Here is a 24,482-nt window from a genome sequence, read left to right on the forward strand (position 1 = left end):
AATAATCACTTTATTTGATATAATAATATTAAGACCAGCGATATATTAGATATCGATAGCACGTCACTCACGAGAACCTATCGACGTGGATATGACATCCTTAAAATAACGGACTTACCTTCTACGCGACTCGGTGACAGGTTTGGGGAACGTCGGATTGGAATCTATTAGGATATCATTTGTCGATAAGGGATTGTTTAATTTTAGAACCAATTGAACGAGCACACTGGGTTTCGTCTTGCTTGATACGCTTCGAGTAGATATATACGTTTAATCGATACTTGTATGCCGATCGCTTAATAAGCCAGAGAGACAAATATTTGACACAGTGATTCGTATATCCGTTGCTCTCGCGGTCGTCGATGCTTGTAAGGGGTAAAGTAGAGTGTTAAAAGATGTTAGAATAGGTGGGACAAGCGGTGATCCCGACCCGTGAGGAAAGGCAGAATCATCAAGTTGGATTTAGGGTCTAAGTTTTGTCTTGGCTTTGTGATTTATTTCTCTTGTGTTCTGATCGGGTAAAGCACGCAAGGGATTTCGACCACGTTGCGACTGGCGGGGTGGGGCGAGGCGATACGAAGACGGTGAGGCTGATTAGACTCCAGCACGTTATCACTTTCTTTTGAAGCACGTCACGGCGTTAAAGTAGCAGCGCCAGTAAATCCGTCCTTTCGATTGCCCGCGTCGCTGAAGGTCCATCTGAAATTAACAACGGAAGGCAATATTAACCCCTTCTCGTATAATAATGTGTCCGATTTGTTGTTTTAGATATCAATCTACGCAACACTGTAATAAGAAAGGGTGATCTAGCGAACTAGCATTTTTAGTCTCAGAATAATCCGCAAGTAACACGTTAACAACCTTCACAGTTTCCTCGTCCGCCGACGAGACGATCTGCGAGTCGCTGGCCGGTAGATGAGGTCCCGAAGATCTCGAAAATGATCTACTGCCACTAAGTTCGCCTCTGCCTTGATTGTCGACGACGTTCTGCAGCGCAACCATCAGCTGGTCGAGCAAAAGAGCCGCCCTCTTCGGCACCACCACCTGAGAAAAGCCCAGAACAAAATGCCTAATGACAAGTCCAGACGTGTGCTTCCTAGTGCAGGCATTAAAAAAAAATTAATGCCATCTCATTATCCGCTTCCAGGGAATAATAATAACGTCCGAGCAACGAGTTATGTTATTCACGAACGCGTTAATTACACGTACGCAGGATTTACGCGATAATTGATTGAATAGCACGAAGCGGCGTACACGGTAATACATACAGTACACCCACGGTAACGCGCAGGGTGGACCCATTATTATCATGCTCGTTTCCATCGGTATTTCGCTCCCTGGCTACCCGATATTTAATGTTTACGCCAATTAAAATTAATTAGACACGAGGATAATTGCCATGGAGTTTTAACCGCCGTGGATCCTTGGCTGCGACTCTTTCGTTCGCGTCCCATCATTCAGATGTCACGACCTGCTCCTCTTAGAATGGTGTTTAACCTGCGTACGACTGAGAGAATGCAACCACAGACAAAGTATACGAGTAGATCTTCCATCCAATACACAGGGTGTTCGGCCACACCTGGGAAAAATTTTAATGGGGGATTCTAAAGGCCAAAATAAGACGAAAATCAAGAATACCAATTCGTTCATGGAGGCTCCGTTAAAAAGTTATTAACAATTAAATTCAAAAATTTCAAATGGTTCTGGAAAAATTATTTTCGGTTGCAGGGGTCAATTACAATCATTTTTTATTATTAGACATACCCTCAAAATCCTACCCATTTTCGAGAAAAAAATTCGAAGAGATGTGCAATTTTTCGATGGAAAAAAAAAATTTCAAATCATTTTGGAAAAATTATTTTCGGTTGCAGGGGTCAATCACAATCATTTTTGGTGAATAGACATACCCTCGAAATCCTACCCACTTTCGAGAAAAAAATTCGAAAAGATGTGAAATTTTTCGACGGAAAAAAAAAATTTCAAATCGTTTTGGAAAAATTATTTTCGGTTGCAGGGGTCAATTACAATCATTTTTTATCATTAGACATACCCTCGAAATCCTACCCACTTTCGAGAAAAAAATTCGAAAAGATGTGAAATTTTTCGACGACAAAAAAAAATTTTCAAATCGTTCTGGAAAAATTATTTTCGGTTGCGGGGATCAATTACAATCATTTTTGTTCATTAGACATACCCCCGAAATCCCACCCACTTTCGAGAAAAAAATTCGAAAAGATGTGAAATTTTTCGACGGAAAAAAAGAATTTCAAATCGTTTTGGAAAAATTACTTTCGATTGCAGGAGTCAATTACAATCATTTTTGTTCATTAGACATACCCTCAAAATCCTACCCACTTTCGAAAAAAAAATTCGAAAAGATGTGAAATTTTTCGACGGAAAAAAAAAATTTCAAATCGTTTTGGAAAAATTATTTTCGGTTGCAGGGGTCAATCACAATCATTTTTGGTGAATAGACATACCCTCGAAATCCTACCCACTTTCGAGAAAAAAATTCGAAAAGATGTGAAATTTTTCGACGGAAAAAAAAAAATTTCAAATCGTTTTGGAAAAATTATTTTCGGTTGCGGGGATCAATTACAATCATTTTTGGTGTATAGACATATCCCCGAAATCCTACGCATTTTCGAGAAAAAAATTCAGGACGAATGAAACTTTCAATGTTAATAACTTTTTAACGAAGCCTCAATCAACAAATTAGTATTCTTGATTTTCGTCTTATTTTGGCCTCTAGAATCTTCCATTAAAATTTTTCCCAGGCGTGGTCGATCACCCTGTATTTTTTCGACCCATTTTTATAGGGTCTCGAAATCCCATTATCATTTTCGTGTCATTTACAACATTAGTGGGATCGATATCACCAATAACCCCAACATTGATTGCGTTCGATAAGTGAAAATCGAATCTATTCCATAATGCTATATGCTCGTTTGCGAAATTCAGCGAAAACCGAGCGTAAACGAAGCATGCGCAGTTTTCCGTAGATACCGAAGTTACTTCGATGATCCAACGAGCCATTTACCGATGGATTCCATTCGATTATTTCGTCATAGCTCGAGGCTCTGCGAAAGTTACGAACTTGATCTTGAACTAATTATCGCGTTCAGTAACCGTACTAATTAACCTTTCTAATTAGCTAGCCAGTTTGCCCGACTGCGTATTATTTCGGCTTCGTTCGATCGAGAACGAGGATTCAATTTTGTTTTCTTTTATCATTGACATTACTAGAAATTTTCAGTCCGAAATGTTGGTCTTACCGAAGATGGGAAATTAAATAGTTGTCACAACCTACTAGTTATTTTTGAAGAACCATGTCTGAATTCTCAATGTGAGTTGTCGAAGGAAATAAATTTGAATAGAACTCGCGAATTTTAATGAAGTTACAACAAATTTTAGGTTATGTTATTTTCAGTTGTGTGTGGCGTGGCATTCAATGTGGTTAAACTAAGGTACTATTCTTCACTGTTGCCAACATATCGTACGCCCAAACAGTGGAACAATGGGAATAACGATAGCTTGAGGATTTTAATCGTCGATGAAAATCTCGTGGACGATCGTGACAGAGATTTCTCGACGGGACGGAAGATTTCACCCGTCCCAGTTCAATTTCTTGGGCGACCTAAACAGTAAAAGGTAAAAAGAAAAGGAACTCTGATTTCCCATGGAAAATGTCCGCGTAGTGAAATAAGTGATCACGTAGCACGGGTCAGACAAGGTAAACGTCGCTTTTTTTTTTGTCACAGTGTTATTTGTTCCGAGCGATTTCCCACAGGGCTTTCAAAAGGTCGGCCTTTACTTTCTCGCGACGTGTCATAGAAACGGTAGCAGTCTCATATCTAAGTCACGTGAACAGATTATTGGCCCATTCGCGAAAATATAAAGAAACTCGTCCGGCCAATAAACGAGGTTATTTCCGTTCGTGCGAATTCCCTCCATATTCGTTCTGCTGAAAACAAAATATCTAACATTTGTATAAACTATCATGTTATACAAAACTTTTGTAATTTAATTCGCTTTACTTCTTACGTTCATCAATTTTAGTTTGTCAGTGGTTGAATTATGTACGAGAGGGGGGCTTAGAAAAAAGTAACGAACAAAATTTAATTCGATTACTCTCCGCGAGATAAATTTGTTGGTAATTAAAAATCGGGGCCAGTTGCGGTCGTTCGCGATCAACGTCGCGATGCAACGGAAAAATGTCCGGGACAGTCGGGTGCAATTAAAGATTTCTTAGCCATGGATTAGCGGAACAGCGTACCGGAAACGGAAATGTAATTACGTGAGGAGCATCGAGCAATAGCGACGTCGTTGAAACTACTCAGAAGGAATTAGGAATAATCGAAGGAAGGATACGTCTTGCCGACTTCCGAAACTATTGAAAATGACAAATCTAATGGGGTTATGTGCGGGATTAGGTTGCCTGACTTTCTTGTCAGCGTTGCCAACTTAGTGCTAGAATTCACCGTCTGAAGTTAGGTTTCACCCACGTAAGCAAAGAAAAAAGATAGTAGTATTAATAAATATTTACATGAGATGTAATAGAATAATAATTATAATAAAAGATAGAAGGTATACGAATGATTTATCCTGTATACGGTTCGTTATTTGGAGAACTTTAACGTGATCGAAATAAATGGTAGTGAACAGCGTTGCCAACTTAGTGCTAGAATTCACCGTGTGAGGTTAGGTTTCACCCACGTAAGCAAAGAAAAAAGATAGTAGTATTAATAAATATTTACATGAGATGTAATTGAATAACAATTATAATAAAAGATAGAAGGTATAGGGATGGTTTATCCTCTACCCGTTTTGTTATTTGGAAAACGTTAACATGATCGAAATAAATGGTAGTGGACAGCGTTGCCAACTTAGTGCTAGAATTCACCGTGTGAGGTTAGGTTTCACCCACGTAAGCAAAGAAAAAAGATAGTATTCATAAATATTTACATGAGATGTAATTGAATAATAATTATAATAAAAGATGGAAGGTATACGGATGGTTTATTCTCTACACGTTTCGTTATTTGGAGAACGTTAACGTGATCGAAATAAATGGTAGTGAACAGCGTTGCCAACTTAGTGCTAGAATTCACCGTGTGAGGTTAGGTTTCACCCACGCAAGCAAAGAAAAAAGATAGTATTCATAAATATTTACAAGAGATGTAATTGAATAACAATTATAATAAAAGATAGAAGGTATGGGGATGATTTATCCTCTACACGTTTCGTTATTTGGAGAACATTAACGTGATCGAAATAAATGGTAGTGGACAGGAGTCATGTTTGGTGTATAGGGAGGGTGTGATTCCGCCTTGTTCAGTCTAAATCTATAATTTCCTGTTGGCTGTAGAAATACGTGTACGAGAATTGTGGCGAAACGGAATTACACGGTTTCTGTTTACGTGCGTCGAATGACTGCTAGTCAATGACTGCTGGTCGCGGTCCAATAACGGTTAGGTTAGAATCAAGAAGCCCCGAATACAATGTGTCCTTCATTTCTCATCGAACGGATCGTATCACTTTCGTTCGAGTTGTCTGACTGCAACAATTATCCAATAGACTCCATTTTGAAGTAGATTCAGACAAAATTGATATTTTTCATATTAATCGTGTTCTTGAAAGAGTATATGATATGACAAATGAAAATAGAAATTTGAGTAGGAGTAACAAAAAAGTAGTAGCCTTCTAATAAGTAAATATTAAGAAAAGTTGCAAGGTTTACAATTTCTAATCTCAAGCATTATTTCGTTTTAAGGATGTTTAACAATAAAAGGTAAATACAACTGTAATCTTATACCATAATCGAGGACCATAACCTTCAATATACTTTTGCCCGCTTATATTAAGCGGTAAAATTTTAATAAAGGATTGAAGGCGTTCATTGTGATAAATGCATGAATTTAGAAGCCTGGCAATAATTGGCCGACGTAAAAGCTCTTCATTTAAAACATCGTGGCGAAACGTGAAATATTAACGAAGCCATAACTGTTTCCGTGGGGCGTTTCCGAGTGTTCCGACCAACCTTCATTAAACTTTAAACGTGTTTTTCTCGGAGCGAGATTTTTTTATTCGATGCGTAACTTTTCTCTGGAACTCCGAGTGGCTTGAACTTTAAACTCTAATGCCTTTTGAGAAAACTTAAAGAACTGTAGATTCTTTGCTTAAGGAAGTTGCAATCGTGAAATAAATATTTTTAAAAAATTTGATAAATACGTATTACCAGGGTATTTTTTCTTTTTACTTGAATCATAGATCAGATATTCTGTATTTACACAGGTTAGAAAATTTCTAGATTAGGAGAGATTCTTTCATAAGTTTCTAACCAAACTTTTGGTTTTTACGTAATCTAATGTTAGAAGTTTTAAATATTAGTCATTGACGACAATTAGCCATTAGACAAAATGTCGAGTGAAATTGATCCGTGGTGTTTAATCATAAAGGAACGTTTCATGAATAATTCGTCAATGTTCATGTGACTGAAATGTCCCTAGTTCTTAAATAATTCCCTTTAAATTAAACCTGTCAATATTCTGACTGTAACATTAATTCCACTATACGAAGTGACAATTAGTCGATACTATTTATCTATTTTCCACATTATACGCGGGAGCCATTAACGGGGCACTTTAATAATTTTTGATAGAAAATCGATTTTCCTTATTTTCATTTTGATAAAGATTTGTTAAAAACACGGATAAAAATACTTAATGTTTGTACCTAAATACCGTCTGATGCTTAAAATAGTTTATCGATCAATAGATTAGGTTATTATTTATTAAATGTGCAATATTCGATTAAGAGCATATATCCAAGCGTATAATTTGAGCATTGAGTACTACAAAATGGAAACTGTCAGCAGCTGTGGTCTATTACGATATTTGATCATTATATCTAATAGACAAGGCTAATAAATTATGAATTTCATTATTATTTTTAATTATTTGATACTTCGAGCGTTAACGATTAATTAAATTGCATATTTAACCTCACATTTCAAATTTTCTTGCATACATTTTCGGTTTTGTAAAGGTTTCGTGGAAAAAATCGAGTCGAGATATTGCCTCGGGTCAAGTGTCCATCTTCTTGTTCGAATTTGCTCGCTGTCAAATATGTGGCATAATAAATATAAGGCACCGCGTCGATCGTGAATGGATGACACGTATTCTTGTCCCAAAAGTGTTTGGCGTGAAAAGGATACCTCGATCAAAGAAATATTTCAGATTAAAGTCGAGCAAAAAGTAGTAGATAGCGTAGAAACGAAAGTCTCAGGGAAACGATTGTGGTGAAATATATATTTATAGGAAGGGTTAAAACGTAAAAAAAAACCAGAATAAATTTACAAGTATTAACATTCGTTTATTGTAAGCGTTTCAAAGATACGTTGCGGGTTCAAAGCACCGGTGACCATCATGCCAGTAATCGCGTTAAATTGAAAAACTTTAAACGCAAGTCACTCGAAAGATATCGAGTTTCCTATGCTATAATGGTATTGTGGCGTCGCTTCCCATGTTCGCCACCAGAGGGGTCGCGCTCTCACAAGCGCTCGATCGACCTCTCGGTTGCTATATATACAATCCTCGACTGACTTCCTAATATCTCAGTCGTCTAAGGCAGGGTCTGCTAGAAAGTCTTTAATGATGAAACTCCCCCTCCTTTTCTTATACTATACGTATACTTCCACGAAGAGGGTGTCGAAATCTACACCAGCAGCGTAATAACAAAGTTTCGAATTAAATCTATGACTCGAAAGGCCCCCTTTGCCCTCTTCTTGCAAGGGCTGAAAACTATTGAAAACTCGTGGTCGAATCACGTAACTTTGGAACGCATTCCCTGCGTCTCCGTGTTTCTCGTTTCGAGGGAGGAAAACTCGTTTACGAGAAACGAGTCGAAAGAAGATACGTTGGCGAGGTGTTCGGTTTATGCTAAACAATGCTGATTCGCGGATGAATGTCGCAATTAAGCGAAACCTTGATCGATAATCCGCCATCCTTGTTCCCGTCGACGGTTTCGTCCTCCGTCGACGCGTTCGATGCAATTACGAGAGACGCGACCGGCCTTTCGAGAACTCGAACGAGACTGCAAGAATCGATTCGCGACGCGCGAATACAAATTAAGCGCTAGGGAGGATTGGGGGGGACCAATAAGCAGCAACTTTGTACCCGGGGTACTACTACTATTCCAGCGAAGCTATAATGAAACGAACACAAAATTAAGAGGCTCTTAAAAAATTTTCGTACGATGTATAAATGAAGACATTCGATTTCATCATAGTTGCGGTATTAATCTGTTTTTATACTTACGGTTTACGGTAAACTCTTATCCTAGATTTGCGACGCGACAAATATGTTTCCACGACACAAAGAACGGAACAGATTTTTCGACGTTACGTGGTTATTACGGGGTAGAGAGAATTTTCATGCGTAAAATCGTTGCTGTAAAACCGGGAATAGAGGAACGATCGCTAGGATCCGAACCTCGATAACAGATAATCCGTGGAAAGGAGTCGGCTTGGAGAACGTTGTTAAAGGGCACGCGTTTCGAGATTATCAGCAGCCTCGGTAAAGAGACGACGCGTAATCCGCGGCTACAAAGGGCTTGATCGGGTTTTAGACGCGTGTTTAAGGAATCGTAACGATCTGAAAATTTTAATTAAAATCGATTCCGCTCGGCGTGGACTCTAAATCTGTACCCATCGATACCAGGGTATTCGCTTTTGTTTTTGGACGGGATAGCAGGGAAAAGGAGAAACCTAACGGACAATTACGTTATCGAATCGATCCCGAAACTTATCGATAATTAAATCGTAAACGCGTGCATGTCGATAGTTTTCCGTTTATCGATAATTGAATCACGACCGTCTGTGAATCGACGCGAACGAACGCGTTCTGGGTTCCGACGGCTGACGCGTTCCCGTCGATCGTGCGTCTCTTCAACGCCGAACGATCCTGAAAACGTCCATTTTTTCGGGTCCGTTTACGTGATACGGTTATTTTACGGTTCCGTATCGCCGACGAAAATTTTTCATTCAGTTCGTCGTACAATTTATTACCTTCATTGGTAGAAGGCAACCTTAGCAGACCTTAGACATCGAGACATTCGTTAATTTGTCGAAGAATATAAGAATACGTGGTCGATCGAGTACTTGCAAGAGAGCGTAGCCCTCTGTTGGCAAGTGCAGAAAGTGTCGCCACAAATTGTAGTGGAAAATGAATTGAACGACCTCGTATCATATTTCTAAACAGCCTTGACCACGCTAAGGATAATAAAAGATTCTATTTTAAAAAATAGAGTGAATCTACCTAAAACTAACGGAAACGTCTCGGGTGGACGAAGTTTCCGTACCACCGTGTATGTCGCGAAGCTCCATAAATCAGAGTTTTAGGAAATCACACGGGTGTACGTTTGCCCCTAACTCGAGCCACGTTCGCCGACTAATTGTACATTATAACCGAATGGACGTCTATCTATGCGGTGAAGTAAACCACAATTTGAGGTTAGGAGCCGAGTGGAACGGTCGACGCTATCTTTTCCGGGCTGAATTTCATTTCAGAACACAAGTTAAAATTTAGATATACAGGGTGTTCGGCCACCACTGGGAAAAATTTTAATAGAGGATTCTAGAGGCCAAAATAAGACGAAAATCAAGAATACCAATTTGTTGTTGGAGGCTTCGTTAAAAAGTTATTAACAATTAAATTCAAAAATTTCAAATCGTTCTGGAAAAATTATTTTCGCTTGCGGGGCTCAATTACAATTATTTTTGGTGAATAGACATACCCCCGAAATCCTACCCACTTTCGAGAAAAAAATTCGAGAAGATGTGAATTTTTTGACGAAAAAAAAAAATTTCAAATCGTCTTGGAAAAATTATTTTTAGTTGCAGGGGTCAATTGCAAGTATTTTTGGTCAACAGACATACCCCCGAAATCCTACTCAGTTTCGAGAAAAAAATTCATTACCGAAAATTTCATGTCTGACCATATCGTCGATATGTTTCACTGAAATTTCATGCGTATCTTTAAAACATCATAACTTCTGAACGGATTGGACGATTTTAATGTTTAAAAAAGCAAACTACGCGTATTTTGGTGGAGAATATGTAGAAATCGCAAAAATATTCGAAATGTTGATCCTTGACCCTGCAAAATGAGAAAAACCCCATAGAAATGGTCCAATTTTCAAACAGCCATATCTCCTACAATTGTGAATATATTTCAATGAAACTTTTTTCTGAAGTAGAGCTTATAGGTATCTACAAAAAAGTATTAGACAACTTTTCTGTAGGGCGTCAAACAAAATTAGTAAAAATGAAAAAGGAATTTTTAAGAACAATCGACAAGGAGTAGTTTGACGAAAAAAAAAATTTTTAATTAATTCGGAAAAAATTATTTTCGGTTGCGGGGGTCAATTACAATCATTTTTGGTGAATAGACATACCCCCGAAATCTTGCGCACTTTCGAGAAAAAAATTCAGTACGGTCGTAACTTTAAACGTTAATAACTGTTTAAGGAAGCCTTCATCAATAAATTGGTATTCTTGATTTTCGTCTTATTTTGGCCTCTAGAATCTCCCATTAAAATTTTTCCCAGGAGTGGCCGAACTCCCTGTATATTATTGTTTTATAATTTTGTATCTGAGACTAACTCAAGCCCACTTTAACAACAATCAAAAGTAATTCATAGCTCGTTCCGTATGGCAGTAGTTTCAGTACTATTCAGAAATTTACTAACTCTCAAATTTCTAGTTGCAAAGAAATGTACATTTGCTGCAGTTTTTCTCCTGACAAATGGCAAAAACAGACTTAATTCGATACCGAGGAAATAGAACAAAAATTCTTTTTAAATTCAGTTTATCAACGAGGAGCACTAATGATAATTATCCTGATTATTGTCAGGGAAGAGTGTTTCAATAAGGAGTACGCTCTACGGGGGCGTACAACGTTTGAATACTAGATAGGTCGTATGGTTGAACATACGGATAATAGAGTTTCGCATAATGGAGGTCCAGCTGTATTTTTGTTAGCGGGACGACAATGAATCCTGCCCACGGGCGAGCTCGGGGCGGCGAAATCGCGAAACACGCACTGAGGGAACAATTACGCAGCTATTCGTCCCGCCAGAATGGATTTAATTGTCGGTGGAGATATGGCTGCCTCCGTTCGTTTCAATGCCGACCTGTCGAATTATCGTTAATCGTTTCACCGCGTCGCGTATCTGCTGGAACAATAATCGCGTGGTAAACGCTAATTCCGGCCAATTTCTTTGTCGCTAATTTTAGCAGCGACGCGGGAGCCATCGCGCGGACAAATCCCGCTAAATGAATAACCGACGCCGTTCGAACGAACGCGGGAACGATTGATTCGTTTATTTCGATAATAAAGGGGCCCAATTTCGCGCGAAACTTTGGTAGGACGCTCGGAACTCGAACGTCGAACCCAGTATTTCTCGTAAGAAAATGCAAGAATGTTTTGTTTAACAAACTTCAAGATACACTCCGTACAAAATCTTATTAGAATAATTCGTAGAACGCTGTCGAACGATGATGCTTACGCAAGTCCATAGTTTTCGAGATATCGTTTGTAAAATAATTTCATTGGAAAATTAATATACAGATATTAAAATTCAGGATAATTCGATGTTTTTGGGAGAAATTTCAATTATATTTGTTACGCGCTACACGCTTTAAACCGAAAAATGTCCGCGTTGGAGGGGAAAAGGGGCACGTGGCTGGGGTTTCTCGTTAGTCGAAGCATCGTTTCAGAGTCAATAAAGGAGACACGTCTCACGTTCGACTAGGAAAAACTGGTATCCAACTTATATCCTATAAGACGTCAGTCTAATCGGTCGGAAAGTCGAGGGGATGTTTTGCGGCCGGGGAAAATTGAATGGGGGTTCGAGTAAGCTAGAAATGTTTTTGGGTCATCGTTTTGGGGAGGAAATGAATACGTGGTCGACCCCTTAGTCGCTTACATAGGCGCCAGCAACACCTATAATACAATCCTAACTGTCGGGCGACGATTTTTACGAAGGTTTGTACAAATGTTTATTTCGTTGTATACTCTAATATGATGATTTAGAATTTTGATCACAAACATTTATAACAGGCATTTTCTATTTCGTAATGTCGATTCGTATGCTTTTAGTGTTTATCGAGTGCTCGATAATTTATGCCCAGAAGTTTACGATCGTTTAAAGAAGCTTAGTTCGCGAACAGCGTCGATCGAACTACTCTCTTATTCTTTTTCCTAATGGTCTCGTAAAAAAACTACCCTCGTACACTCTACTTTCAGAAGTTGCCTTTCCCGATTGGAAACGTTTCCCTATTGACTGCGACGAGCAATAACAGATTAGTTCTAAAGGTTGGCACACGGGCTCTTCCTCGTTTCAACAAATCGAAAAGAAGGAAATAGAAGTAACAATAACGAAGCTGGAAATTTAAAAAGAAGCATTGCAATAAATTCAAATATTTATATAAGATGCAACCATTTTAAAATCGCGTAATAAAATAACAGTGCGAATACTTGTACAGAGAAACGCAACAGCCATTTTAGTTCCCTAGCTTCGCGTCCTAAAACGTTCTCCATCAATTTCTGGTTCTCGAAATATCAAAATTCTTTTATTTCTATTTATAAACTACGAGGCTTTTATCCGCGTTGTCGATAGATTCGGGAACAATGCGGTGGCGAGTTCGGCGAAGTCGAAAAACATGTCGATATTTTTCGACGTGAACGCGACGCGTTTCGATCACGATATTCGATTCTGGTCACGCGACGAACAAATCGACGCGACGTCCGTGCGATTCGACTGTTATTCCGTGCACGATTTCGCGCCATTTTCCGTTCCCGTCGGATAACTTCGCGATAAAAGCAGACGAGAAACCAGAAGTTCTTCCCTCGCGAAATGATTCGGAGGAAAAAATAATCGAAAGGACAAGTGGTTCGACATTAACACTAGGTTTACGGAATACGTAAATTTGACGCATTAAGATTCTAAACCTAACGTTACAGAACTCATAAATATTTGCTAGCAATTTATATTGGATTTAATTGATGTAATGATACGAATATACATTCTAATTAAAAGAAAAATTGCATTTTAATGTAACTATCAACAGAGCGAATTACAATAAAAATATGCGCAACGAGTGTCCGTAAACCTAGTGTTAATGTTCGATATCTTTATTCAGTAATAATTTATAAATATCGAACGTTAACTGCAACTTTTCCATCGATCGATGCCCAACGCGGGGTAATTAGTTTTTATCCTCGTCCGAGTGATTACGAAGACTCACGTTCGCGAAGAACCGAAAAGTTCGAACGTATTTCCGGACCAGGGGTCAGCCGACAGGCACGTGATAAAGCATTAATTCTGCAAACGTTTAAAGGGCTCGTGGCATCACGAGACAGATGCTTCGGGCAGTAAATACGTGTTAAAGGAAGGGTGGTCGAGAAAAAGGAAAGACGCGTGGGAGTAATCGAGGGGAAATTTATGTTACGAGACGCTCGTTCCGCTCGGGATCAGCGCGTGTTAAAAATGAAGGAAAATTAAATTGGGCGGACAAAATCGGAAGACAAACGCTTGATACAATTGTTCACTGTTTTACTTTCGTCGATGGCACAAAAGGGTGTTGTGCTTGCGTCGCGTCAGAAGCTTATTAAGCGGACGCCATTGTCGGCGATAATAATTTTATTGCGCCACGGGATTATCCCGCGTCCACCAGCGAAATAAACAAATATCCAATCGTTCGATCTTGGACACATCGAGCGTCTCCTTTTGCAAATAATTCAACGTCCACGTAGCGGACGTAAATCGATTTAACGATGATTGAAACCACTTCGACGTCCTCGTTAGTTTTTATTAACGTACATGAGACCTATCGTCGCGAACTTGGCGACGAACGAAAGATGAATTAAACGTGGACTGCCCGGTTGCCTAAGTTAAACCGTTGTCAATATTTTCTTACGTTATTAAAATTTTCGAAAATGTTCGATTTAGTGCTTTTTGTTGGACTTCGTACCTCTACTTCCTCCTTTAAGCTTTTCTAAACACATTTTCAGTCGAAAAGCTAAAGTTTGTAGAGGATGATAAATCGAAATATGTACTTTTTAAACGATACGAACGCGACGCCATTTGCAAAGTGAAAGTCAAGAGACAAAGGCGGGAAATTCGAATTGCGAGAAACGGCCATTTCGTTTCTAACGATCTAATTATACTATCGTGTCCGAGATAAATTATATGTATACCTCTATCCTCCATCATTGTTTCGAAAATGTTCGATTTAGTTCTTTTCGTTCGACTTAAAATAATTAGGTGTTCGTAGTCGAATCAGTTATTACGCGCCATTTAGTTTGGAAAACACCAGATCGCGTTACATAGTTTTTGTCCACCAAGCGAACGTCACGACTGGTCTCGACATCGTTTGCCAACCATACTTTTTCATGCGTGGACGTCGTCCTTACGAAACTTTTTACACAATTCTTTCTAGTTGATTAGGTTCACATGGTATCCCCTGCTTGTAACGACATAAACAATATTTTGTATGCAATTTATACGGTATCGAAAGACTAATAATTTTTTATTTTTCCAATGTCATTTATGTCTTCCAAGCAATTTCTCAGTCTAATGATAATTTGTATAGAATAAGTTACTCGAAAAAAGAGTAAAACGATACGATATTTATTTGTTTTATTGTTTAATGAAGTTTCATATATTAAAAATCAATGTTTGAAGGCTCTAGAATTTGAAGCGACTCGTGTCTGGTAATTGTCGGTCAAGATCTTCTCTCCGAATGCGCCATCTTTTTAGAGACTTCGACGCCGGAAAGGACAGTGTCTTAAGTCGTCCACCGATGGGATGCTTCATCTTTGAACGACAATGTTTGAATATTTCTTTATTGAAAAATAACTAAATATATTACACCGTCGCTGTTCCTATCGAAAATAGGAGTGTTTGCTAAAGTTTACAGATTTTTTTTTAGGTGTTATTTCATTCTTTTTAAATATTACAACGCTACTTAAGCGCTTGCACATATTTTTGCATTGTCAAAGAGTCGAAGAATACGAATTTCGATTTTTTAAACTTTGTCGTTCAATTAAAGTTAAGCCTGCTGCGTGTCACTTTGAATGCAATTAAAATCGCAAGACAAAAGGAAGGGAATTACGAGTACAAAGGTGGAACCACAGAGATTGCCTTCCAGTGACGTATCCACGAAATTAGCTTGGCACGCAATAATTAACGTGGACTGCTTTTCCTCCGTCGAAAAAGACTCGAATTTCAGGACGAAAGTACGAGAACAAATAAATGAAACCTTTCAATGATATTATTTACGAAACCAGTATAGAAAATTAAAAAAAAATAAAACAAAAAAAAAACGAAACCTTCCATAGATATATTTATGGAACTAGATTGATACCTACGCAATAAACACGGACTATTTTTTCCACCGGAATAATATTCGGAAAAACGAAACTTTCTAGTGATATATTTATGGAGATTGGTACGCAATTAACGTGGACTAATTTTTCCAGCGGAAAAAGAATTCGAATTTTTTGGGGGAAAAAATGAAACGTCGGGCTGAATAAAACGATGGATAAGCGGAACGAAGTATTTTCGATGGATATTGATTGCGTCGGGACGGCATCGGCGTGTTAATTAATCCGAGGTCTGGTCCCATGCCGTGCACCAAACGGACCTTATTAACCCCGTAACGAAGAAGAATAGCTCGAACGAGAAAATATTATTTAATACGACGCGACGAAATGATTAAACACGTCGGGAATAGGGCTGGAGAACGAAAGCTAAAATTTAGACAAACATTGTCGGGACAAAAACAGTCGACATTCGATGCCCATGAAATTACAATACGTCGATTGCTCAAATCGTTCTGGAAAAATTATTTTTAGTTGCGGGGGTCAATTACAATCATTTTTCGTCATTAGACATATCCTCGAAATCCTACCCATTTTCGAGAAAAAAATTCAAGTAGGTGTTGTAATTTTTTGGCGAAATTAAAAAATTTCAAATCGTTCTGGAAAAATTATTTTCGGTTGCGGGGGTCAATTACAATCATTTTTGGTCAATAGACATACCGTCAAATTCCTACGCACTTTCGAGAAAAAAATTCGAGTAGACACTGAAATTTTTAGACAAAATTAAAAAATTTCAAATCGTTCTAAAAAAATTATTTTTAGTCGCGGGGGTTAATTACAATCATTTTTGGTCAATAGATATACCCCCCAAATCCTACGCAGTCTCGAGAAAAAAATTCGAGATGGTACTGAAATTTTTAGACGAAATTAAAAAGTTTCAAATCATACTAAAAAAATTATTTTTAGTCGCTGGGGTTAATTACAATCATTTTTGGACAATAGACATACCTTCGAAATCCTACGCACTTTCGAGAAAAAAAATTTTTCACTGAAAATTTCACGCGTATATGCAAAGAATCATAACTCCTGAACGGATTGGAGGATTTTGATGTTTCAAAATGGAAACCATACGTATTTACAGGTATCATTTTGTTAAAAAAACATTAGAATTTGTGTAATTTCATTTTCTGTCTCACTTCCTCTTGCGTTCATTTCTGTAAGCTGTCGGTAATGTTGCGAGTGACACGAAAATGGTAGTGGGGGTCTAGAGCTTCAGAAAAATGGGCTGAAAAAGATACATTGTACATAAGGATGTAAGGATCTCGCTTGACCAGTTCCTCCATACAGAAGATACATATTGGGAATAGTATTAAATTAGACATTTGAGAATGTGGAAAGAATGGATTTGGAACTTATGAGTTACGGCAAAATAATTGGAGGGTTAATTACGTTCGTATGAACGTGTGTGGGTATCAACGAGTGGGTCGTGTTATACCCGTTTTCAAGAGAAATCATCGACGAGATTAATTGGAAATTAGTAGAAAGTTACGCAACAGGGTGATTCATAGGTGGTACGGTGTCGCGTCTTGTCTCGCTGGTGTCCGAGCACCGAGACGCGTGATTAATGCAGTACGAAATAATTTATCAGTTATCCAAGTTAATTGCGAGTAAACTGCAGTAACAGTTTGCCTACAGTTGCACTGTTAAAAAGATTCCCCGGTTCCCAATACCCCGTAATTTCGCAATCAAGTATACAATAGTGCTTAGTAAATAATAAAGATGGCGATTTTCGTATCACTCGTTTCTAAGTTTAAATAGCCCCCGGGTAGATAGAACGGAATAACAATAATTGCTAGAACGGTTTTCATTCTGTTGGAGCGAGAGTTTGTCAAACGAACTTGGACAATTAATAAGTTGTCGAAATCTGCGCGACGTCGTCCCGATTCCGTTTCTCCGCGGTAATTATAACTTTCTAATTTAAAATTGACAGACCCACGGCTGGATCGATCGATCACTCCGACCGGATCGTCCAACGCGTCGCAACTAGCAATTAATTTTTTCACGAGCAGAATGTCCATTCGAATGAAACGTAAACCGTTCGATCCGTGCTAATTTAAGCACACTATTTCGTTTATTAAAATAGAAGATAAAATAATAACGCCGCTATCTTATGGTCTGATCGTACAATTCTTTTGTCACGAAAAATATTTATTTTCTTACGGAGGCTAAATAAGTAATTTCGGCGACGCTGGTTTGATCCAGCGATTCAAATATTAAAATATTCGAATATTATTGAAATACATTTAAAAATATCTTGGAAATTACGTTCCTCTAATTAACGAATAAAAAGGATTTGCAGTATTAAAATCGTTCTGGGGCTAGTTTCCGTTCGTCTGCCTCGAAAGCATCGCGCTGTTAGGAAACGTGGCACTGAATAACTCGCGAAAAGACGACGAGACGTAAACGGGAAGTTACATCCGCGATTAATTACTGTTCTCGCGTTTGCTTTTCGTTGAAGTCGAGAAACAAATGGGCAAAGTTCTCGCTGCGACTCGATAGTAACATTTAGAAAGGAATGCGTGACAATTATTAATTATTTGTCGCTCGTTAATGCGAGGAACCATGTTCATTATTCGGCTCTATTCTTTCCTCTATCACCGTCAAATTATTCTAACAACCGAATGTACAGAAATTAATATAAAAAACAAAGTGCAAAAAATATTATTACTATTATACAGAGTGTTCGGCAACCCCTGGGAAAAATTATAACAGGAGATTTTTGAGGCCAAAATAAGACGAAAATCAAGAATACTAATTTGTTGATGGAGGCTTCGTTAAAAAGTTATTAACGTTTAAAGTTCCGCATGTACTGAATTTTTTTCTAGGAAATGGGTAGGAATTCGGGGATATGTATATTGACCAAAAATTATTGTAATTGACTCCTGCAACCGAAAATAATTTTTCCAGAACGATTTGAAATTTTTTTTTTCGTCGAAAAATTTAGACACTTACGCCCTGTCGATTTTTCTTAAAAATTCCTTTTTCATTTTTAGTAATTTTGTTTGACGCCCTACAGAAAAGTTGTCTAATACTTTTTTGTAGGTACCCATGAGGTCTACTTCAGGAAAGAATTTCAACGAGATACCTTCACAATTGTAGGAGTTATGGCCGTTTGAAAATTGGACCATTTTTATGGAGTTTTTCTCATTTTTCGGGGTCAAGGATCAACTTTTCGAATATTTTTGCGATTTCTACATATTCCCCACCAAAATATGCGTAGTTTGCTTTTTTAAACATTAAAATCGTCCAATCCGTTCAGAAGTTATGACATTTTAAAGATTCGCATGAAAATTTGGGCAGACATTCCTAGCCAGAAATTAGATTTTCGGTAAGGAATTTTTTTCTCGAAAATGCGTAGGAATTCGGGGGTATGTCTATTGACCAAAAATGATTGCAATTGACCCCTACAGCTAAAAATATTTTTTTTAGAACGATTTGAAAAATTTTTTTTTCGTCGAAATATTTAGGCACCTACTCCCTGTCGATTTTTCTTAAAAATTCCTTTTTCATTTTTAATAATTTTGTTTGACGCCCTACAGAAAAGTTGTCTAATACTTTTTTGTAGGTACCCATGAGGTCTACTTCAGGAAAGAATTTCAACGAGATACCTTCACAATTGTAGGAGTTATGGCCGTTTGAAAATTGGACCATTTTTATGGAGTTTTTCTCATTTTTCGGGGTCAAGGATCAACTTTTCGAATATTTTTGCGATTTCTACATATTCCCCACCAAAATACGCGTAGTTTGCTTTTTTAAACATTAAAATCGTCCAATCCGTTCAGAAGTTATGACATTTTAAAGATTCGCATGAAAATTCGGGCAGACATTCCTAGCCAGAAATTAGATTTTCGGTAAGGAATTTTTTTCTCGAAAATGCGTAGGAATTCGGGGATATGTATATTGACCAAAAATGATTATAATTGACCCCTGCATCTAAAAATAATTTTTTTAGTATGATTTGAAATTTTTTAATTTCGTCTAAAAATTTCAGTGTCTACTCGAATTTTTTTCTCGAAAGTGAGTAGGATTTCGAGGGTATGTGTATTCACCAGAAATGTTTGTAATTAACTCCTGCAATCAAAAATAATTCTTTCAGAATGATTTATGAATAAATATTTCTCTTTAAGATTTCATTATCGCTATCAGGCGTGTGAAGGGCGAGGGGACACGAAGAATCGATTCGATTCGCGGATGGAAACTAAAATACCAATTCGTCGTGCTTCTTTTATTAGGTTTTGTTGTATCTTCGAGATCGAAGAAAGGGAATACACGATGAAATACTCAGCTTACACTTATTCACCACGAGAAACAAAGGGATCTCGCGATCGTGCAATAAAGAAACTGGAGAAGATTGCAATTTCAGGACCGGGGAGAGCCCGGAAAGAGCCAAGGACAGGTTCTCGCGACATAGTCATAACGTCGAGGAAGAATTGGATATTGTATGACACGATTACGAAACGCGAACGGTCGATTTGTTCAGCCGTGATCGAGAATAAGAACGATCGTGTTCGCTCTTCTTGTCGATGTCGTCGAATCCGGCGAGTTCGCAAGCCGTTCGAAAGGAGACAATTGATTGATTAAATTACTTTATTGTGCCGTCGACGTTCGTTTCGTTCTTGAAAACGTTTTTGACTGGTTACGACTTCAATGACGTCCGGCTACTGGTGACATTCGCGAACGAATTATGTGCGAACTAGAACTTGTATTATACGAACGCTTCGTGAAAATTCTGCTTTTCCCTCGTATCGTATTCTTTTACCATACAATCCGTCAAGAATCTCTCTATAAATAATTTTTGTACACCCAACGAGTCGAAAATTTAATCGTACGAAGTAAAAATTTTTACGTCTTCGAAAATATTTAAAATCCAAGCTTCTAGCGAATCATTTCGTATCAAGGGACTCGTAGAAATGAAATCGTACAAAATAAACGTTTTTACACTCCGTATTCGTTGCCTGAGAAATTCTCTATTATTTTCCCGAAGATGGCGTCTTCGAAAATATGTAAAATTCAAGTTTCCAACGAAATTATTCTGTATCAAGCGACTTGCGGCTGGGAGTGTACATCTGGCATACCTATGTACGTACAGATAATTTCATTTCATCCGAGACCTTTCACGGGCAAGCTTGACGCGAGGTTTCTCGGTTGGTTTTGCCGCTAAACGCGGTGCAAAAATTGAATCAGTGGCGAAAGAAGAAGAAAAAAAATAAACGGGAAAAAGCTGGAATTGGGCGTCGATGCGACACCACTAGCACCTGACCTTTTCAATGGCGCGCCGTTACAGGAATCAAATCCACGGATTTTTCTTCCAACGTTTCCATCGAACGGTATCCGTCGACGAGCCGCGAGAAATACACGCGAAATTGATTTCCTGCGATTCGAATCGCGGTTGCAAATGACGTTCCTTTTCGAGAACGATACCGCAGGAACGAAACGAGCTTTCCCAAGTTCAGCGGTTACCTTTTTGCACCACGAAAACGTCGGTTGGAAATTCTAACAAATTGGTACGAATGCTATTTCTTCCGTTTCTAATTGAATTCTGGGTACGATGAACTGCCAGTTATGATCAGATTGTAGCAGAAAATGTTTGGTAGATTTTTACGGGGTAGTCAAATCAATACTTTTCATTATTATTACTCTAATAGCGGGTGTTTGTATCGAGTATCAATACAGAAATTGAAGAGACACGATTTGGGCGACCAGAACGCATCAGGCAACCCTCCTCTATTTAGAAAACGTATCCACCTTTGTTGTCTAACTTAGAAAGTATCGTCTTCCGCTACGCCTTCGTATCTCGACCAAACTTTTCGCAATATTTTATTAGCTCTCTCCCTTGAGCTTTTCTAAATCTACCACTAATCAAGTATGAAAGATGACAAAAACACTGTTACCACATTCATACCGTTTTCGTACCTAATTCTTCTTGAAACATATTTTCAGTCGAACGACTGAAGTCTCTGGAACGCGACGCCACTTGCAAAGCGAAAGCCGAGGCACAAAGGCGGGGAATTCAAATTGCAACAGCCATTTCGTTTCTAACAATCTAATTACACCATCGTGTTCGAGATAAAAATATTCTCGCCATTTTCTAGCATCACTCGTACCCTGTTAACTGTATTATACCTCTATCCCCCATTATCGCCTCTTGGTTTGTCCAAGAAATTGCAATTCCAAATATTATGTTCAAATATTGTTCAAATATTTCCAAATCGTGGCGTGACAAATTGTTCAAATTGTTTCCCAAAATGTACAAATCTGTTTGAAGATGGAATCTTTCCATTTTGTTATTTCACTCCCCGCTATCGAAGTTTATATTAGTATATAATATTGCGTAGTGGTTTTAAAAATACAGTTTAGTTCGTATCTAAAGAAATTTGCTAACGAGAGGAACGGTTAATGAAGCGTGGTCGTGTTACAAAACTTTCTACGAATAATGAAGTGTTTGGACAGGGACGGTTCGATGAAAGTGACAATAAAGTTAGGGTGAAAAGCACGTTCCTCGAAGGTGTTCGTAGGAATAGCATAAATCTACTTGTTGATCGTGAGTCGGCGTCCCGTTTCGTCACATGGTTAGCTTCCCTCAATGGCAGACAAAAGCTTATTTTAGGGGAGTGAGAGAACTTCGAACATGGCCTCAAGATCGAGTGGGGAACCCGGAAACAATCACGCGGCGCAAATACTGGAAAAAATTTCAAATTCAAGATGGCGGTTTCGACACACGGCGTAAAGTGGTCTGAAAAGCAATTTACAAATTTGAAGTCGTAACAACTGATTGAAAAATACAGAGAAATATCAACGAGAACGATAAATCATAATCTACAATTCGTCAAAATGATCGCACGATCGCTTACAAATTTTAAATTTAAATATCTTCGAATATGTTAAGAATATTTCTGATTCGTATTCGTCTACGTGAACTTTTGCCCGATAGCATTAATTTGTAGTTTGTAGGGGTACAGAATAAAACCGCGAACCCTAACCTCTCGATTATCTCGCGGTGTCCTCGGCGTCTTTCTCTTTTTTATAAGTAAAAAAATCAATTGAAACGAAATAACTCATATTTTCTTAAAATTTAACCCTTAAGTGGATTATTGAACCCTCAGTAAATTTAAACTAATAATTATTTAGTATATGTCAATGTAATTATTTGAAAACTTATGTAATCTTCTATTAGTTCATTATTTTTTAAATACTTTAAAGGAAATTTCCATTTATCAGTTTGGTAAAAATCAACATTAAGTAAAACAATTCAGTTGAGATTGAGATTCCACTTAGGGGTTAATCACGAAATAACAAAATAAATAGGATCAATGGTCAGCATATGGACATAAACAAAACTATTAATACTTCTTTTTTTGCCATTATAGAGATGAGAAAGAAAGAACCGGATTTAAGCCTTTTAGACTAAAACGGTTGGAGATAGAGATGCCCCATAGGAAATCTATCAACTTGTTATTACATAAAAATGTATAGTGAATAGTGTCTCCAAGACTAGTTGATTTACTTTTTGACCCACAGTAACAAGAGTAGAATAAAAAGCCACTAACGCCAGTAGAATAAATCTACACTATACAGCAACGAACACTAAAGTAACAGACTTAATGGATATTTTTCTATCTATATCTAGCGTCCAGATAATGTGATTGTCTCTTTCGCGTGAATATTTTCTCGTCCCCGACTCCTACGTCCATCGTCCAAAGACACCCCCGCCGAATTTCGCCGAACAAACTCCAAAAGTTGTTACTCACCGGATAGTCGTCGTACTTGGTCGCGTAGTCAGGAAAGTCCAGGTTCGTCGGGACGTTCCTCTTGTTCAGTGCACGCTGACCAATGGTACCGGCGATGATGGGCACCATAGCCACCACCACCAGCGGAATCACTCCGTTCCCCATCTCTGAGACCTTGCTCGATCGACTCTCAGAATCCGGGACCAGCTATCCAAGGACGCGTCTTCGGGATCCTCGATTTCCTTTCGACTCCACAACAGTCTTCCTCGGTCCTCGATGGCGGGAAACTTGCCTCTCGATCCTCTCGCAAACTCGATCGAAACGGTCCCTTGTATCGACTTTCGATTCTGACCGGCTGTAAGCTGCGCTCGCTGAGTTACGAACGTGTATCGAACGACTGGACTTTGGCCTCGTAGTCTGTTTTCTAGGCTCTGTTACAGCGACTCGTGGGTGTCGTGTGGTTACCGGCACGCGGGTTGGTACCAGAAAGACGAAAGGACGTGCTCGAGGACGCAATGTGGCGGTTCGAACGGCAACAGGCCGTATATATCTAGGTAGTTCGCGGCGTACGCAAGCGCTGTTATACGTAACTTTTTGGCCCGCAGACTACCTCGCGGCGTCTTCCTCGTCGCACCGCGCACGGTAGGTCCAAAAGACCGATTTCTATCGGTCAAACGTCAATTTTTTGCTTTTCATATTTTAACCCTCCGACAAGCAGCCAGTCAGACCTGGTCTTCATTTATTTTTACGATATTCTGCAACCAGGATGACCAGTTAATTCTGAAAGAAATAAGCGTGGTCTTCTCTCTAAAAATCGCTTGGTCGAACGGTCAAAGGTAATTAAATCACTTGCAATTATTTTGTTTACCTTCGTATAGTTATTATCATAATAAATGAAAAATTTAAGGTTTCGTTTAGTAATCTTCTTACTGTTTTTTAATGATGGAAAGATATTTAACTTCTTGAAAGTCTCGCCGACTCTTGAATGCTTTGAGATTCTTGATGTTCCACGCCAGCACGCGCCAGGGATCGATAGTTACAACGATCGACTTCCATGGCTAATCTTTCAATTTTTTCGTTATATTAAACTTGACGCTCGTCTTTCTCTTTGTAATCCAATTTCCGCTAAGGGACGATATTTATATCTTCCGTATCCTTCCCAATTTGAATCCTATTTAGATATTGAACCATTTGAATTTAATTGGAATACTATTCGAGTATCTGGTTATTTCTGGTACCTGTAGAATCAAAATTATTTTTTTCTATTTTTCCTTTTGTTAGTATAAGTTTTAATAAGTCGAACAGATAA

General features: G+C 38.3%; 1 protein-coding gene across 1 annotated transcript; it reads right to left on the reverse strand.

Moving 5' to 3' along the window:
• Positions 1 to 4: 4 nt before the first annotated feature.
• On the reverse strand, positions 5 to 23,884 carry LOC143348172 (uncharacterized). The gene is made up of 3 exons (XM_076778099.1): positions 23,195 to 23,884; positions 862 to 1,044; positions 5 to 699 (listed from the first exon to the last, which is right to left on the reverse strand). The coding sequence occupies exons 1-3, from the start codon at positions 23,336 to 23,338 to the stop codon at positions 613 to 615; spliced, it is 414 nt and encodes a 137-aa protein (XP_076634214.1). The 5' UTR covers positions 23,339 to 23,884; the 3' UTR covers positions 5 to 612.
• Positions 23,885 to 24,482: the final 598 nt, after the last annotated feature.

Source organism: Colletes latitarsis, chromosome 11 (genome assembly GCF_051014445.1).
Source record: "Colletes latitarsis isolate SP2378_abdomen chromosome 11, iyColLati1, whole genome shotgun sequence".
Lineage (NCBI taxonomy): Eukaryota > Metazoa > Arthropoda > Insecta > Hymenoptera > Colletidae > Colletes > Colletes latitarsis.

Bases quoted from the DNA above. Each gene is read 5' to 3' on its own strand.
- LOC143348172 (XM_076778099.1), bottom strand. From the start codon at position 23,338: ATGGGGAACGGAGTGATTCCGCTGGTGGTGGTGGCTATGGTGCCCATC. The intron at 1,045-23,194 runs GTGAGTAACAAC...GGCTTTTCTCAG, and splicing joins CCAAGTACGACGACTATCCG to GTGGTGGTGCCGAAGAGGGC. The intron at 700-861 runs GTTGTTAACGTG...TGTTAATTTCAG, and splicing joins CGGACGAGGAAACTGTGAAG to ATGGACCTTCAGCGACGCGG.